At 43.1% G+C, this 17,803-nt stretch overlaps 2 protein-coding genes across 3 annotated transcripts; one reads left to right on the top strand and one right to left on the bottom strand.

Moving 5' to 3' along the window:
* Positions 1–123: 123 nt before the first annotated feature.
* sfxn1 (sideroflexin 1) lies at positions 124–4,321 on the top strand. The gene is made up of 11 exons (XM_029165414.3): positions 124–345; positions 1,746–1,915; positions 1,996–2,166; positions 2,321–2,419; positions 2,497–2,572; positions 3,032–3,117; positions 3,244–3,371; positions 3,496–3,545; positions 3,686–3,735; positions 3,860–3,907; positions 4,081–4,321. The coding sequence occupies exons 2-11, from the start codon at positions 1,752–1,754 to the stop codon at positions 4,175–4,177; spliced, it is 969 nt and encodes a 322-aa protein (XP_029021247.1). The 5' UTR covers positions 124–345; positions 1,746–1,751; the 3' UTR covers positions 4,178–4,321.
* A 2,022-nt stretch (positions 4,322–6,343) lies between these two features.
* Positions 6,344–17,444, bottom strand: atp7a (ATPase copper transporting alpha). Of its 2 annotated transcripts, none has more exons than XM_029165409.3 (23): positions 17,182–17,444; positions 16,334–16,464; positions 14,707–15,205; positions 13,758–14,522; positions 13,354–13,566; positions 13,100–13,263; positions 12,684–12,845; positions 12,466–12,542; positions 12,027–12,249; positions 11,713–11,946; positions 11,491–11,582; positions 11,173–11,300; positions 10,595–10,749; positions 10,378–10,512; positions 10,054–10,248; positions 9,747–9,929; positions 9,415–9,628; positions 9,174–9,320; positions 8,941–9,083; positions 8,661–8,864; positions 8,406–8,523; positions 8,214–8,316; positions 6,344–8,091 (listed from the first exon to the last, which is right to left on the bottom strand). In XM_029165409.3, the coding sequence occupies exons 2-23, from the start codon at positions 16,451–16,453 to the stop codon at positions 7,818–7,820; spliced, it is 4,548 nt and encodes a 1,515-aa protein (XP_029021242.1). In that variant the 5' UTR covers positions 16,454–16,464; positions 17,182–17,444; the 3' UTR covers positions 6,344–7,817. The 2 variants fall into 2 exon arrangements, with proteins under 2 accessions (XP_029021242.1, XP_055368529.1); XM_055512554.1 differs by lacking the exon at positions 17,182–17,444 and adding an exon at positions 15,951–16,052 and having other exon boundaries at positions 16,334–16,466.
* Positions 17,445–17,803: the final 359 nt, after the last annotated feature.

Below are 17,803 nucleotides of genomic sequence, written 5' to 3'. Positions count from 1 at the left end.
GCGCCTCAGCCGGATGTAGTGCTCGGCTCGCCCCGCAAAATAAAAGCCCCGGCACAAAGCACGAAAGAGGAATTCAACTTTATTTAAATATGACGACGCAGTTTTGCAAAAGAGCCGGCAGTCTTGCATTTTCAAAACTTCTCCCACTCGCATTTCCAGTACAGACTCCAGTATTTCCCGGCGTGATTCCCTGCTTTGAGGCGGGACTTTTACTTTCTCAGCGAGGCTTCTCACACTGCGGGATGTGACTGCGCGCTCTGGCCGTGCTGACGCTGCTGCGTGTTAAATTAGCTGGCTGCAGCCATTCAGGGACACCTCTTGCGATCCGCCGGAGCCCACAGTGCAGTAAGTAAAATTGTCGGTATTCTTCAAACGGGTTCAACAGAACGTGGCCAGTAAAACGCACGGGTGCGTCTTTGTGTCTGGGCTCGGGGCGCGCGAGGCTGCGCGTGTGGATGTGGCAGGCTGATACTAGTTGAATCTGGGGCTCACAGCTGGACCGGGGCTGCACAGATGCCGCGTCCAATTAATCGTTTTTAAACGATGACGGGCCCACGATACTTCGCGACTGTCTCGTGGTTCGGCGTCGGCGCGCTGTGGAAACGCAGAAAACACCTGCAGCTACGCTCCAGATTCAGCTGGTCTCCGTCGGGTTGGACAGTTGCCCGCGTGCGGCCACGGCGTGTTTCTGCGACCGCAGCCCGAAATCAGCTCCGCGCGACACTAATGATATAATATCCGTCAAGGGCCGCTTTCCGGGGCAATTGACTGATGGTGTGATTGCGGGGAGTTGCTGTGAATTGCAGGTTAATGTGTAGCCATGCAGGCCGCCTTTGATTGGCTGAGAGTGAGGGCAGAAGCCACCGAGGGTTTATATATCAAATAGAGCGTTAGTCCAAAGTTCAGTCCTCGGGTATGATCCTCATCGGTAATTAATATTGTATTAATCTCATTAATGAGGGCCTGACTGGAGGAAGCACCTCCACCCACCTACTGTACGAATTCTCCTGCTACCCTGACCTACTGCTTTATTGGATGCGCTCAGAGGGGTGTTTTTCTTGCCACCTCTTGAGGAACCCCCAGTGGAGTTTAATTCAGTTTAAAGGGACAGCACGCCAACTTGGAGCCTCTGCTTTGCTGTCAGTCCAGCAGCCATCTTTGGTGCAATTTCAGGTGGAGTTTCATCATGCTGCTGCAGATGCCTGCATGCACCGCTCGGCCTATTACAGGGAGCACGAGGCCAGATCAGACTGGGTTACAGTGGCCCCCGCACGGGCAGGCATGCGTGCACAGATCTGGCCGCGCAGGAAGCCAAACATGAGCTTTCTCCACTCTGATGCAGCTCGTGGTGCACTCGCACAATGAACCGGTCTGAAGTTCAGCTGTCGCCGCTATCACTGCTCGCCTTCTGCTTTTCTGCCGCCGCTTTCCGCTCCCAGTTTGGGGGGGTTGGTGCTCGGCCATAATAGAGCTTTGCAATTTAGCACTTCACAACCCTCGTGTCGGGTCAGCCGTCACCATAGCAACATTATGCTGAATTAGCAGCATGGCAATCCACAAAGGTTTTTTTTTTTAACCAGTCCTCCACTGACTTGTGTCTGCTAAAGAAACGGGGCCTAAAGGGCCACATGTGCTGCCAAACCCTGTGTCACAGTTTGTAGGTAACTTGTTGATATTTAGCCTCAGTTTGAGGCTCATATAAGGAGGCTTTAGCCCTAACACTGGCTGCATGTGCCTCTCCCCAGATAAACATGGCAGCAGAGCTATCCACCTCCATCAACATCAACGAGCCCCGGTGGGACCAGAGCACATTTGTAGGTCGGGCCAAGCATTTCTTCACAGTCACAGACCCCAGGAACGTCCTCCTCACCAACGAACAACTAGCACACGCGCACAAGATCATCACCGACTACAGGTAAGCGGCAGAGCAGCCAACGTCGGCAGCCGTGAAACCCGACGGCGTGCTTTCAGCGCCGCTCTCCTCCACCCCTTCAGGAAAGGCGTCGTCTCCCCAGGGCTGACCGAGGACCAGCTGTGGCGGGCCAAGTATGTGTTCGACTCCGCCTTCCATCCCGACACCGGGGAGAAGATGATCCTGATCGGCCGCATGTCGGCGCAGGTCCCCATGAACATGACCATCACCGGATGTATGATGACGTTCTACAAGTGAGAATAAGCCTATTAGCGCACACTCAGCAGATTATAGGAGACTGTCCCCATCCTCTGACAGCATTTGTTGAGCTTCCGTCCTATTTAAACACGGAGATAAAGCTCAGACTTTCACCTGCTCCCTTCACCGGCCTTGACCTCTGTGTTGCAGGACGACCCCAGCCGTGCTGTTCTGGCAGTGGATCAATCAGTCTTTCAACGCGATCGTCAACTACACCAACCGGAGCGGCGATGCTCCGATAACGGTCAGGTGAGGAGCGCGCGCCTTGGTCGCTCACGTTGAGCTCTGCGCGGTGCAAGCGGTGATGTTGTGCTGTTTGTTTGCAGTCAGCTGGGCACAGCGTACGTGTCTGCCACTACAGGAGCAGTCGCCACTGCTCTAGGACTCAATGCACTAACAAAGGTATCGCTTTAGCTAATGCAATTCTGCACTGAGGTGCAACATTATGACCAAATGGAGGCTGCTCTGACTCATTTCCATGTGGACCCCACTGGACCTGAAGGGTTACTTTGACTCCAGGGGTCAGATTTGTCCAGGATGTCCCACAGTTGACTGGGGTTTAATATTTCTGGAATATTTGAGACCAAGTCAATAGCATGAACTATTTCTAAACTCTCCCCACGTAACGTGACTCACATACACATGACCAACCACAGCGTGATTCACTGGATGAACTTGGACTCAACTTCTTCATTGCTCCACAGTCTAGTTGTGATTCTCCCATTGCTCCTTTAGTGTCGGTGGTCATAATGTTACGCCTAAAGGTGCATAACGTACAGTAGCCACGCTTCCACAGGTTTAATTATTGCGCCGTGTGGTTAAAGTGTAGCCAAGTGTTTAACTTGTCTCATCCCGCTGCAGCACGTCTCGCCCCTGATTGGACGATTCGTTCCGTTCGCCGCCGTAGCTGCTGCCAACTGTATCAACATCCCATTGATGAGACAAAGGTACGGCTGAAGCGCTGTGTTTGTTTTGGCATAAATGTTAGCTCTGAATGTCAGGACAAATATTTTAAGGCCATTTCTATTAGCGGTGAGGTCAGAGTTCAGGTGGAGTCTCCTCCTTGACTTCAGGGAACTTCAACACGGCATCCCCATAACAGACGAGAATGACAACAGGTTAGGAGAGTCGACGAAAGCGGCCCAGCAGGCCATCTCTCAGGTCGTGGTCTCCAGAATCCTCATGGCCTCGCCTGGAATGGGTACGACTTCAGACGCGTGTCACCTGATGACACGGGGGGGGGGGAGTTTAAACTAAAAAAAAATCACTGTTTACAACATTTTACAAGTTCAGTAGAGCTCACCCCTGTTTTGTGTGTTTTTCAGCCATCCCTCCGTTTTTAATGAACCATTTGGAGAAGAAGGCGTTTCTGAAGGTTAGAACCACCACACGTTCTACCTCTTGGCTGTGTCGCACATTAGAGCGATGAAAAGCACTGCGGACGTGAGGTCATGCTCGCAGGGGGATGCACCGCTGCCTTTGTGCCCCTCATTCTTCTTTTTTAATGCTTTACAGAAGTTCCCATGGATGAGTGCACCCATTCAAGTGACCCTGGTGGGATTCTGGTGAGTCGTCAGATGTTCAAGCTGATAGTCAGTCACGCAAAATGCTTTCTGACCCGCTTCCTAATAACAAGGATGTAACACACCTGTTTCAAACGGTTCCTTCCTAATCTGGGGTCTCTTTCAGCCTGGTGTTCGCCACGCCGCTGTGCTGTGCATTGTTCCCTCAAAAGAGGTGAGTCAAACATTCACGCTGGACACACAAATCACAGCAGCCACTTTTTTTTTTTTTTTTTTAGCCTTATCTGTAGCTGAATGTATTCAGAGAATGCGCTAGGTGTTGTGCAATCCGCCCACAGGACGGGTGTGAGGCGTTAACCCCCGTGTTTCTGTCGCTCCCCACCCCAGCTCCATGTCCGTCAGCCGCCTGGAGCCGGAGCTGCAGGAGAAAATCCGGGCCAGCCACCCCGGCGTGGAGCGGGTCTACTTCAACAAAGGGCTATGAGCGCGCCGCGCCCTCATCCACGCACTGCCATAGCACAGCTGCAGGCTCGGCCCTCACCTCTCTGCCGGCCCTCCTCATTCTCTGTGCCAAAGTTAAGTTTGTCTCGTCCCCTCCCTCCGCCGTCAGATGGACGCCTGACGACTCCCTCTGGGTCAGATCTTTGGCTTTTTGTTTGTGATTTTATTGTAACTGCTAAAGACTGGGCTGGACGGAACAGGTTATGTTTGTTATGACAGATATAGTGGCCTGTGTGTTTTATGTGTACATTTTCATGTGCAGTATTTTTTATTAGTTGGTCATTTGATTGTATGTCGCTGCCAAATGATTATTGTATTATTTCATATCTGTCGTAATTGATCAGATTTTACCATGCATTTGCCAAATCTGTACTATCTGCTATTTTAGACCTCATTCAACGATTACGACCTCCTTTTGACAGTGTTACTTTATAGAATGACGTTCACATTTTCTTCCTTTTTAATGTAGTTGAGTTCGCCACACGAGTGGAACTGAGCAAGACCTTCAGATCTTGCTGCTGATGTTGATTAACCAATTATCCAGGTATTCGCCCTATTAAATGTGATGATCTGATGGTGGTGGCCATTGATAGTCCAACACGGTGCTATTTCAAGTCTTTAGGTTCAGTAGTTTTTACAGCAACCTATTTATTCAGTTGCTAAACATGCGTGAATAAATCACTCCTCATGTGCATCATGGAATTTTATCAGATCAGAACGTCATTCGTCAACAGTGGTGACAGATGTTTGTTACTGATCATTTTAGCAAAACACTGATTCATTTTTACAGTGGATCCTATTAGATGCCTTACAGCTTTGTGTGAAACCTGTCTCCAGTACTTTACTGCAGCATTTGTCCAACACCCTAAATGTTTTTGAGTTCAAGTACATTAATAAATACAGTACATTTGGTAGTTATGGATGTCAGTGTTGTGGGAAAATAACAAGGAAGCATTTTTCAATGCAGGGATAGTTTACAGGAAGCTCTTTATAACATTTTTTGAACCCTAACAATTAATCTCAGCAACTTAAACATTTCAGCCACTAGCTCATTACGCAGAACTAAGTTCTTGCTTTGTGTTGAGCTGTATAAAAATAAGTAATAATCATATTAAGGAGCTCTAGTCTTGTGAGCTGATGAGCGTGATGCTGTAACTTCTGTTGTACGTTTGCTGCCGTATTCAGATAACGCCAGTTCAGACACAACTTAACAGTCCGATAAAGAATCGCAGTCATACAAAAGGCTGCCGTATCTTTAGCTGCTTCATAAAATATCTGTTGTTGAGCTGCATTACCATCTCTATTGTAACACACAAAGTAAAAGTGAAGGGTTATTAAAAAAAAAAGTATGATTGGATAGTTTAAACATGTCTATATATTTACCAATGAAAGAAAATTGCATATTTAGGATCCACAGAAATTACTGGGTGCAATTATTTCAAGTTTAAATACATAAAATGCTCAAAGTCTAATTTGCATCTTTTGCCCATCATACTGTGATTTCTGTAATGTGTTTAATGTTAAATATACTGTAAATCTCCTTGCATATATTGCCGTAAAAGTTAACTTTTGGTCGTCAGTGTTTGCCATGAGGTGTTAGTCGGAGCCATTTCCTAGCCGGTTTGAAGTGACGTTTCTTATTCTGGTGTTCACGGTGACTGAATGTAGCATTTTTCAACTGCAGCTGTTCTGTGTCAGTAAAGGAAAACCCAGTGTTGTTCCAGAACTAATCAAGCCTGTTCAGTTTCCACTATGCCTTTCTGAAAGTCCCAGATCGTTAAGGGGTTAAGATCAAGCCAACCTGTTTGGAGATGCTGTCTTTGAACCTTCAGCTCCCTGTGATGAGAGCCAGTTCCTCTAGGACTAAATCAACTCCCTAATGAAAAACATGTTAAACTTTAAACTACCAACATCTCCACAGCCAAAGCGATACAAATCAACAAGAGGAAAAGGAGTCATTACTTTGCATTTGTTGAAACTAATAATTTTTTTAAAATTACAAATACATTATTCGACTTATTTGATGTAATGAGGTGAGGTGCTGTAATGTTTAGACTAACTGGATGAAATAAAATTAAATCTTGTATCTGTGGCCTGATCACTTGGCTCCTCGGCGCCATCTTCTGGGCCAGCACTGGAAACACATGAGTGAACTTAGAAAAGCATTTTATTCAAGGCACATAATGTTCAGATGAACTATTAAAGACAGCAAACAGCAACTTGCTTATTTTGACTGCGGGTCTGGAGCAAAGTGTCTTTACAAATACCACACACACAAACAAAAACAAGCTGTGATTGCTACAGCAAGTAATGCATCATGGGAAAAGAACAAACAAATGGCTGCTATTTTCACGATCAGCTTAAGTGTAGTGATTATTTACTAATATGATGCAGCAGATAAAGCAGTTTGATGGCTGTAAAATGTAACTGGCTTGGCCTTAGTTTTACAGCTGGCACAATACTGTTTCCTGAAAGAATGAATACTTTCCTCTAACTCAGTGGTGAACCCGATCAGGCTGCAGACTACTGCGATTCCCAGACCCCTGGGTTTAAATTTGTTCCTCCGAACAAATGCAACAGCTTGAGTCATAACTACCATTTGAAAAAGAAGAGAGTAAAGTTGCACCTTGATTCCTCTTTGAAATGGTAACACCATCCTGCCTGTTGAGGCAGTGGAAAAAAAATGTAATAAATATTTGGCCGGCTGACAGCAGAGATCCTCTCACTGCAGTCTGCAAAAGTAACAAGCACAAACAACTGTTGTTCAACTTGAATACTCACATTCACTGAGATTTCTCGTATTCACTAAAGATGCAACGTGCTGACATTATGGGACCTACAACAAACATTTGCTTCGCCATTTTACAACCACCTTCTTCAGGTTGAGTCTTTGACCCATTATCAGTTTGTGCACATTAAGTCCAAGGTAACCTCTGCCTAGTGCTATCTTTGGAATGCCTGTGACTTTGCCAAGGTGGTATTTCTAATGGGACTTGTGTCACGCTCTCTAGATCTCTTCACTTGATTATTTTGTGATTTACCGTGCACATTTTGGGAAGCTGAAAATAAAATTTCCATTTGGATACAACATCTTCATTTACCAGAATATAATGAAAAAAGATAAATAATATAAATACTCTGAAATAGAATTATACAACAATGATATTTTCCCCCTATATAAAGGAACATGAGTTAAAACCCAACACTGTAGTGTCCATACTTACAAGAGGCACTACTATTAAAATGTCTTTGGATAGATGTCACAGATTGTACTGGCTAATGACCACAGTGGCAGAAGAGCAGAACTCGGCTTCCTAAATGTGTCTTCAGGGTCCTTAAGATGCTTTATGCTTACATCAAGAGCATCAATCAAGTGTCAAAGGACCAATTTGTGTGCAAGAGGGCACTGACCTCCACAAAAATAATAGAACATCAGATCAGGCAGCTCAGAAATGCACCTGTTGACTGGCTGATCTAGAAAATAAAGGCCATCTCAGATTTCAAGTCAACACATCTGCTTCGAGGGATTTACAGATGAATGAGACATTATTCAATACAATCCACTTAGCACGAAAAAGCCAATATTTCCGTCTAGGCAGGTATAACATTGTTATGTTGCGCATTCAGCAAATTTCCTCCTCACACGGTGCATCCTCCACCAGCAGTGTATGTTTGCTGGGCTCTTTGAGCACAAAGCTGTTGAGAGAGTGTTTGTCGGAGCGCAGGGAGTTGATGGAGGCTCGGCTGTAGTTGACAATGCGGTCTAGCAGGCTGAGTTTTGGTGATGGACGGCGTGCATCACCCATGCCTATGTGGACACTGATTTCAGACAGGCTGCCATGCCACCTGTTGTTACCAAGCTTCGCTTCCAACCTCTCAGCGGTGGGCTTTGTGTAACTACAAAAATGCAGAAAGAGATGAGAAAAAAAAAGGGATTTTCTATTGTTACGCTTGAATGCAAGAAGAACTAAATTACAAAAGATACAAACGTCTCAAAAGAACATAAAACATCTCATTACCATTTGAGTAGAAGGGACGACAAAACCACAGAAACTGATGATAGTGCCATTGCACCAGAACCCATCCATGGCTGTAACACCAGACCAATAGGAAGAAATACGCCTGTGAATAGATGAGGTCCTTATTTCTTTTGCGCTTAGTTTGAATACAGCAAATAAAAACACTGGGATTTATGTTCTGTCATCACATACCAGCAGCAATAGGAATTCCAAGCAGGTTGTAGATAAGGGCAAAGACAAAGTTGATCCTGATCCTCTGGACAGTTTTCTTAGAAAGGTCAATACTTCCTACTACATCCAAAAGGTCGTTCTGCAGAAAAAAGAAAGAAATGTTTATATCAGAATATACAATGTGAATATACTACAAATATGATTTGTATTATCCTTAAATCACATTGTCTTTATGACACTTGAATAGCATGATAAGAATAAAGTAAATAAACTCACCCTAATCAATACAACATCTGCGGCCTCAATTGCCACATCTGTGCCAGTTCCTATGGCAATGCCCACGTTGGCCAAGGCCAAAGCAGGGGAGTCGTTGACACCATCACCCACCATCGCTACTATTTTTCCTTGTTTTTGCAAATGCTCCACCTTGGCTGCCTTGTGGGAAGGAAGCACCTCAGCAAAGACTTTCCGGATCCCCACCTGGTAGAGACACAAAACTAAAAAATAAATTATTTTGTTTGTTTAGGTCAGTTCTTTCTCCAAACAGCATTCATACCTGAGCAGCGATGGCTCGTGCTGTCTTGCTGTTGTCTCCAGTCATCAGTACAACTTCCATACCCATGTGGGTCAGAGTTTGCACTGCCAGCTCAGCTTCTGGTTTCACTGAGTCTGCTATAACTACCATTGCAGACAGTGTGTCTATAAACAAAGTAAAAATATTTTATAATTAAAATACAACATTTTCACTGATAGTAAACAGTTTAAGCCTTAAAGATAAGTACAACTTACTGTCTACAGCCACAAGAACAGCAGTGTGTCCTTGTTTTTCATGGTAGATCATGGCCTCATCTACATAAGCGAAAACCTCCAGGCAGTTCCTCTTCATCCACTCTCTATTGCCAATAAGGACAGTGTACGTGGCTGTCTGTACATGACCTAAAAATACAGATCAAATTGATGAAAGCTAAGAGCAGCCAGGAAACCTAAATACATCACAACAAATGTGTCAGGGCTGAATTTAGCTATTTACTCGGGGGCTGTGGGTCCATGATGAGAGGATGGGAGCTGGAGGTTATATGATTGTCACTGATATGGACAAGGATGCTGTTACGCTGGTTGTTGTCATCTCTGTCACCGTCCACCTGTTTCAGCAAGAACTCAGTGTTGCTGACCTGACATCGAATCCCGCAACCTGGCACTGCCTGAAAGTCTGTACATGTGCCAACAGACTCCGTTTCAAGCTCCTGCACACACAAAGTATTAAATGTTTAATGAAACATTGTAGGTCGTGTAAATCAGCTTTTAACATCTGAGATTCTCACAAACTCGAGCATGGGAATTCAATTTGAAGGCAAGACTAACCTGTTTGCAGTATTTGGTGATTGCTAAAGCAAGAGGGTGTTCACTCTTGTTTTCAGCTGTACCCACAATTGCCAGCAGTCGGGAACGAGGCACCCTGTTGCCCCCCACAAACATCTCGACTTTGACAACAGCTGGAGCACCTTTCGTGATGGTCCCAGTCTTATCAAATACCACTGACTGAACCTGGGCATTAAAGAATATGGTCCGCAACATGACAACAAATTGATGTTGTCAAGTGATTTTATTAGTGACATATAGACTATACATTGTGTAACTAGAACCACTAATATTCAAACTGAACACACACCTTATGCGCCATCTCAAGTGGCTCTCCACCCTTTATCAGGATGCCATTTTGGGCTCCAACCCCTGTGCCCACCATGACAGCCGTCGGGGTTGCCAAGCCGAGGGAACAGGGACAGGCAATGCATAACACTGTTATAGAAGCCTGGAAGGCAAAGCGAATCACTGCCTCCGACCTGGAAATGCTCTTATCATAACCCTGCAGAAAAATAAAATCAAATGCAGTGACATTCAGTCATGCCTGTGATTTTAGATCACTAAAATATGAACAGATCTTATTTCCCCAAAAGTGTGGTAATACCAATTATTAGAAATAAAAAAAACTCACAGGAAAGTACTTCTCCACTAGAGCAAAGTCCAAAAACCCAATAAAGATCCATGAGATGAGTGTAAGGACCGATACGAAAACGATGAAAGGCACAAAGTAGCCGCTGATCTTATCTGCATATTGCTGGATGGGAGCCTTGACATAAAAGTCCAAACATTAAAACCTGTTTAGGTAGCAGGTACGCACAAATGTACAAATCTCACACCACATAATTCACCTTTGAAGTCTGAGCATCTTCCACTAGTTTGACAATCTGAGCCAGAGTTGTGTCCTTGCCAACATGTGTAGCACTGACAAGAAGGGAGCCATTCTGGTTGATGGAGCCTGCAATAACAGAGCTCCCAGGTTTCTTACTCACTGGCATGGATTCACCTGCAGTCACAAAGCAACAGCTGGTCAGAAAACACAGTAATGTAAAATAATTAGAGTAAATGAGTGTGTATTATGGTGCTTTGGCAGTGGCCACAGCTAAGATTTTAACCAAACACATGGTAGAGACAATACAATAATGTGCTCAATTTAACCCTATAAGCTCAGTGTTAGTATCAGCATTGCAATAGCAGATTTCACCATGGACAATCTTAAATAATATGAATCATAATTTATGCATATTTGTTTCCATTTTCTACTTAGAAAAGCCCTGTAAATCTCCAAGTATAAGTTGATTGTTGGAGGGGTGTTCATAACAACTTAATTTCTGAATTTGCTCCACCTTATGAAGTATTTATATTGTAGCGTGTTATTGGCCATGCTGACATAAAACAAATAATCAATACTCAATACCCTGCAACTAACCTGTGATTAAAGATTCATCTGCCAAGGAGTGTCCGTCGATGACCTTCCCATCTACTGGAAATTTCCCTCCAGGGACGACTTTTACAACATCACCTCTATGCACCAGCTCAACATCCACTTGCTCCTCACTGGGTACGTGGTACAAATAATACAATTAAAATACTATAATGCACTATTGCTGTAGCTATTATTTAAAAAAAACATTCACAATGCTATTAAGCCAGATACGTATTAGCAGCATGTTTCACTTTTCTGACATTTCAACTACAGACATGTTTTCTAAAATAAAAAAAAAAAGTGAGAACAGTAAACGAGTACCTAAGAACAGACATGTCACTGCCAAGTGTTACTACTGTGGCCTCAGTAGCTTGTAGAGACATCAGCTTAGACAAAGCCTCAGATGTCTTGCTCTAGATGAAAGAAACACAAATATTTTGAAATAAATGCATTAGAAATTGTTCTTTACTACATTTCAAAATTGATTTTATTCCCAGATACAGATGATAATAATAGTTTATTTATTATTTATATTCATTATACCTTGGCTATCTGTTCTAGCCAACGACCCAGAGAGATGAAGACAAAGAGCATTGGTGGAGTGTCAAAGAAAGTGATGGGGTTGATTTTCGCCTTCTCCACCATGGCCACTAACACGACAACGACTGAGTAAGTGAAGGCAATGGAGGTAGCCAGAACTATCAGCACATCCATGTTGGCTGATCTGTGTTTTACTGCTTTGTAGGCTTGAATGTAGAAGTAACGGCCACCAATAAACTAAAGGGAGCCAAAAATATCATTATTGGTTTGATAACGATGATGCTGCATTGGTAAGTACAGGACAATGACTGACTTACCTGCACAGGCACACAAAAGAGAAAAGAGAGGAAGTTCATGATGGAGAGGCCTGGAAGCACCTGCTTTTCTAAGAACATGTCGGAATGGTAATGGATGCGGTCCTCCACTGTAGCATTGTGATTATGTGAAACATTCGTCTGGTGATCTACTATAATCATGTAGATCATCATGCCCATCACAGGCACGCAGAAAATCAAGCTCACCAAAAATGATTTTCTCCACCTGTGGAAGGTAATAGGACTCTGTGTTAATGTTTCATCTGTGTTTTGTCATTAGAACCAAGTTATGGTGCACGAACAATTCCTAATCACTATCAACAAATACTTAATTTAGCGTATAGGTCCATCCCTCACAGCTCAAAACATAACAGAACATAAACAAAGAAAGATTGATGAATATAAAACACATGTAAATCACAAAAAACAAAATGCAACCCACTGTCGTATCTCCTTAGTGTGATCTAGGTGGCTGGCAGAACCATCCTTCTTTACCAAAGATGGTTCAAATCCCAGACTCTACAAATAAAAGTCATATTATTAATCAGACCTTGTATCTTAATCTTTCTAATTTATAATACAGTTTACACTAGTTATTGTGTCCTGGCTACAACCAGTAACAAGATATACCAAACATACAAACAAGATTTGATGTATTACCTCAATCAGCTTGGTGATGTCTCGCGGCCCTATAATGTCCAAGTCATACCTAATGTGCGCTTTGTTCGTTGCCAAGGCAACAGAGGCATACATAATTCCTTTTTCTTTCATGAGGCTGGATTCAATTTTATGAACACAAGAAGCACACGTCATTCCCCTAACCTGAAAGAAAAAGAACACAGAAATATATTAAAAGACACTTTTATAAAAAGGAACTGACATTACTCAGTTGATGAACTGAGTACAGTTCCTGTACTCAGTTGAGTTGGTGAAAAGGAAGTTGCAGATGAGTCAACATTAAATGTTTGTTGTTGTTGTTGAGAAATGTTTATCAATTTCTTCATAGGAAACTATGCCACTTTGCTGAATGTGTTGTCTTCTTTTTATAAAATCAACGCAATCTGACACAGACTCACCACTAGTTCTAGATTTCCATCTGAACCTTCATAGTTCTCCATCACGGAGGCAGTGAACCCCAGCTCCTTCACACACACTGCTATTTTCTCAGGGTCAGTGACTTCGGGATTATAACGCACCTCAGCTTTACTGGCCATTAGGGCTACAAGGACAGAGTAGATACCTACAGAATGATAAAGATGTTAATTTTAGTCAATACCAAGTTTTGTTTGTATGTGAAGTATAAAAATGTTTACAAACTACTACTACAAACCCGGTTCATTCTTAAGGTTTCGTTCAATATTTGATACACAGGAAGCACAAGTCATCCCACCAATATGGATGTAGCATTTAGAGCGTGTTTCTCCGATTTGTCCCTGTGAGGTTGCTTTGTGTAGTTGAGTCTCATGTTCCCTCTCTTTTACAGGCGCTAGACTCGAAGACTTCAAAAGACTGAGATCAGATGCAGGCAGCAGAGAGGGTGTCTCTGTGGACAACAAATAATGGTTATTATACTAGAAAAAAAGCTACACTAGAAGTTAGGTTTGACATCCCAGCCTCACATCCTAAATACACCAATGTCTGTGTTGTATTAATGGGAGATACTTCAAAACAAGTCACAAAACACCACAACAACACAAATTTTGCCATTTTAGTACATGAGAAATGAGCTCTCACCAGCTAAGGAAGCAACAAAGCCCATGTCCTCGATAGCTTCCCTAAGCTCCTCCGGTGTGGTTAGGAGGGGATCATACTCAAAGACTCCCTGCTGATTGTTCAGAGATACCTGGGCTGATACTACACCCTTCCTTTGGGAAAGCATGCCTTCTATTGACTGAACACAGGAGTTGCATGTCATGCCCTCAATCTGAATGTTAACCACAGAGGCTAGGGGCTGAGCAAAACAAGGTTGAGAGACTGCAGATTTGGTATGGAATATTCCCGCAGGCTGTGATGATACGGCAGGCGTGGACAGGGAACCAAGAGGGATAGAAGAGTCCCTGAGATCAGTCTTGAAGTTTCCTGGAGGCAGTGCCTCAATTGCCTTCTGCAGTTGGAGCACTGTGACCTTTAGAGGATCGTAGCAGATGGAGGCCATCTCCTTTTCCAGAGAGACCTCAACTGAGGAGACGCCAGGCAGCACAGAGATATTGTCTTGGATGTTGACTACACAGGAACGGCAGTGCATGCCTTTCACCCTGAGAGTGACGAGTGTTGTGTCTATGAATATTTCTGTCTCGTCTGAAGTTTCGGACGGTGAAGAAAGTGTTAGTTTTTGAGAATCAACAAAACGTTCAATTTCACTGGAGGCCAGCTTCAGAGGATGGGGCTTGGACTTGACCGTTGCCTTAAAGCCAGCCACAGCAATCTGGTCGATAATGGTTTGGACAGTGATGAGATAAGGCAGGTACAGGATTGTACCTTCTTTAGAGTCTAAACCAACTGTGAAAGAATAAGACATGTCAGTTAAATTGCATTGTGCAACCTGTTACTGGTAATCCTACAGCCAGGTTGATATAAATGACAGCATGAAACTTCATCTGCAAAACATACTGTCCACAACAAATACATATCAATATATTTAGTTCACACAGTCATATAATATACTTTGGGACAAGTACATCACCTTTGATCTTTTTAATTCCTTTCAATTTCCCAATCTTTCCTTCAATAGTGGTGATACATGAATGACAGGTCATTCCTTCAATGGTCAACTTCAGGACCACCACGCTACTGCTGTTAGAGGGAGACAAAGTTGGGCCTTTGGGCAAAGGGCTAGAAAGGGTTGGAGTCTCCAGAGGCATTACGCTGGCAATCGCCTCATTCAGCTGCTGCACAGAAGTCAGTGAAGGAACAAAGTCGACAAGGAGACCAGTCGGGGCTGGGCTCTCTCTAGCATTGAGGACCCCATGAATTTGAGAGAGCTTTTTCAAAGCCTCCTGGTGGGCTGCAGGTGTCAAGCCTGAGGTGGGGATTAATTGGGTATCCATAGAGACTGGTGTGGCAGCACTTGACTTCGATAGACTTGATTCAAATCCCATGTCTTCAATATCCTCTGCCAAGGATTCTGGACTTCGTTGGCTGGCGTCAAATATGATGGTGGCATTTTTCTGCTCCAAGGACACCTATAAAATAAAGGCAAATTCATGTTCATTATCAATACAAATCTAAATACATATTTTTAAACTATGAATAATCATAATAATCTGCCAATAATCTTGCAAAAACCTGATGTTAATTTTTCTGTAAAAACACTTTTGAGACCCAGTATTCCTGTTAAGCATCCAATACCACCGTGCCTAAATTTTCCTGTAGGAAAAGTGCTGGGTTCAGATTAAATAATGGTTATATAGAGCCTATAGATAAATTATCTTATGATCATACTCACTTCCTCTTACACAATTTGTTGGCTAGACTTTGGTGTAATCTTTTAAAAACGACTGAACATTAAAACATTACAAAGGTTAATTGAGTATATGTACCCTCTCTAGGTCATAGAGCTGACCCTTAGCCTTCCCTCTTCAGCGTGATGGTAACATGTGACATGCGGAAGGGATCACTTGACTGAGTCTTGAGTTACAACAGTAGCGTTTTAGTAACTGAGTGTGCCTGCTTTTAGGATTATCTTACAAATCAGAGATGAAAGAAGGCAAGAAATCAGACAATGGTTCTACCAAGAAAACTCAATTCACTTGTCAGATATTACATCTTTTAGAGTAACATGAAATGACAAGCACAGACTTCTCTTAAGACAGAAATGGCCCCATTTCCTGTGGGGAGAGGCCATTTATTGATCTGTTGTCACAGTTCTCCAAAGGGCAGAGGCCTATCAAGAAGACATTATTATGTTATCTTCTCATTTAAACTTACCCTGAGGGGTAAGCAAATAATAAACAAAACACAGGCCACACAGACTGCAATTCAGCCCTCTACTGGTGCCACCTGCTTGGGTATAAATTGGATCAACTAGTCCTATGGGATCAAAACAGTAGAAAAATGTCAGTTGTATTAATGGACACAGCAGATATGCTGTGTCCACAAAGCTAATACTAATGCATATTGCGTTCTTAATTTAGTGTTAGTCAGCATAGTCAGATCCTGTTTTTAAAGTGGAAACGTGATGCAAGAGTGTTAGGGTTAGTGAGCTGAGTCAGTTCTAAATCAGCAAAAATTTTAAATATTCTCTTACTTGCTTAAATATCAAAGAATGACATTAAATTTAAAAACGGGGTTTTCTTTATACTTGTGTGTACCTTTATATGTATTACTCCAGTGACAGACCCGATGCGCTGCTCTATGGACTGAACGCAGGAGCCACAGGTCATACCCTCCACAACAAGAGTCGTTGAACACAGATTGACCTTCTGCGTCATGACTGCTTAGTCTGGAATAACAGACAGACAGAAACATTTCTTTGCTTAACAAAAATCACAGAATCAGTCAAACAAAAACTAAAGTAAATAAATATTGAAAGTAGTTACTAGTATATATATAGGAATATACAATCTGGGGAGTCTGAAAACCTATTGTCTATAAAACTGTTAAGTGATCATCTTATCTCTCACTTTGGTATCAACTCTGGATGCACATGACATATAACATGTTGGGTTATTCCAGACACTTTTACTCTGGGGTTCCAGTTCAAGGACTTGTTCATTTGAGATTGTCTTCCTTTATTACTTGTATGCCCCCATGATCAACACTGATCATATTTCATCTTCCTTACAATGGATCTTTTATCTTTGCATCAGACTGAGAATAAACACTTCAGTCTAAGCATGTTTTGAGTTCAATAGAAGTAGCTCAAGACATCAGATTAGATAAGGAATGTCTCAAAAAGGTTAAAATAGCTTTGTTTTTTGAGACTGCTCTGTTTCTACCAGTCACTTTAGCTATGTGTAGGGGAGCTAAAGTTAAGCTAGCCTCAACAAGCTAAAGGAGTTAAACGTCAGATGCGCTTGTCTTCTGCTAAACTTACAAAAATGTACTTAATGCCAAACACGCGAATGGAACTGTAACGGACATGTTTGTTCCGTTTCGTTACTTGGTCAGTTTAAACACAGCTAACGCTACTGTAAGACAGAACAAATGCTGAACTTACCTTAGTCACAGGCGAGTAGTCGGGTGAAGCCGACTGGCGTCGGCTTTACTGACGCTAAGCTAGCGAGCCAGCTAGTTTCCCCTCGTTGCCCAACAATCAAGTAAGAGGACACGCCTTGGCATCCCGCCGCCCGCCACCAACAACGCAGAGTGCACGAATAGGAGCTTTATCGCCTTATAACGTTCATTAAAAAACACGACCCCTTCATCGCTTCCTCGCGCATACGTGACTGACGGCAGCGCGGTGACGCAGCAGCGCCGAGGAGGCGGGGTCTGCGCGAGGGGAACCCATGGTAACGGCGGGGGCCGCTGACCTGCCAGGCTGCACGTGCCCTTTTACCTCATTTATATATACATATAATTAAAGCTCAGCACAGAAAACCTATCATAGCATTCAACGTATAAGGAAACAAAAGGTTGATCCCCAGAAAGGAGTGGTTCTAACAAGAAAAGGCTGGAATTATTATAATTCAATAATTCATCAAATATTTGTAAAGAATGTGGAGAAACAGATGTTTTTTTCAACATTTTCTTAGTTGAAATATTTAATATGATGTATGACATATAATACAATCCACTACAATCAATGCTTTATGAATGTGAAAGAAAGAATAAAACATGTT

Source organism: Betta splendens, chromosome 10 (assembly GCF_900634795.4).
Source record: "Betta splendens chromosome 10, fBetSpl5.4, whole genome shotgun sequence".
NCBI lineage: Eukaryota > Metazoa > Chordata > Actinopteri > Anabantiformes > Osphronemidae > Betta > Betta splendens.
This window is presented reverse-complemented; position numbering and strand designations above follow the sequence as displayed.

What these genes read in the sequence shown, in the direction of transcription:
- sfxn1 (XM_029165414.3), top strand. Translation starts at nt 1,752, where the DNA reads ATGGCAGCAGAGCTATCCACCTCCATCAACATCAACGAGCCCCGGTGG. An exon ending in GATGCTCCGATAACGGTCAG is followed by an intron (nt 2,420 to 2,496) that starts GTGAGGAGCGCG and finishes GTTTGTTTGCAG; the next exon opens with TCAGCTGGGCACAGCGTACG. An exon ending in GCATTGTTCCCTCAAAAGAG is followed by an intron (nt 3,908 to 4,080) that starts GTGAGTCAAACA and finishes TCCCCACCCCAG; the next exon opens with CTCCATGTCCGTCAGCCGCC.
- atp7a (XM_029165409.3), bottom strand. Translation starts at nt 16,453, where the DNA reads ATGACGCAGAAGGTCAATCTGTGTTCAACGACTCTTGTTGTGGAGGGT. An exon ending in AGTGACATGTCTGTTCTTAG is followed by an intron (nt 11,301 to 11,490) that starts GTACTCGTTTAC and finishes CCACGTACCCAG; the next exon opens with TGAGGAGCAAGTGGATGTTG. An exon ending in CAGATGTTGTATTGATTAGG is followed by an intron (nt 8,524 to 8,660) that starts GTGAGTTTATTT and finishes TTTTTTCTGCAG; the next exon opens with AACGACCTTTTGGATGTAGT.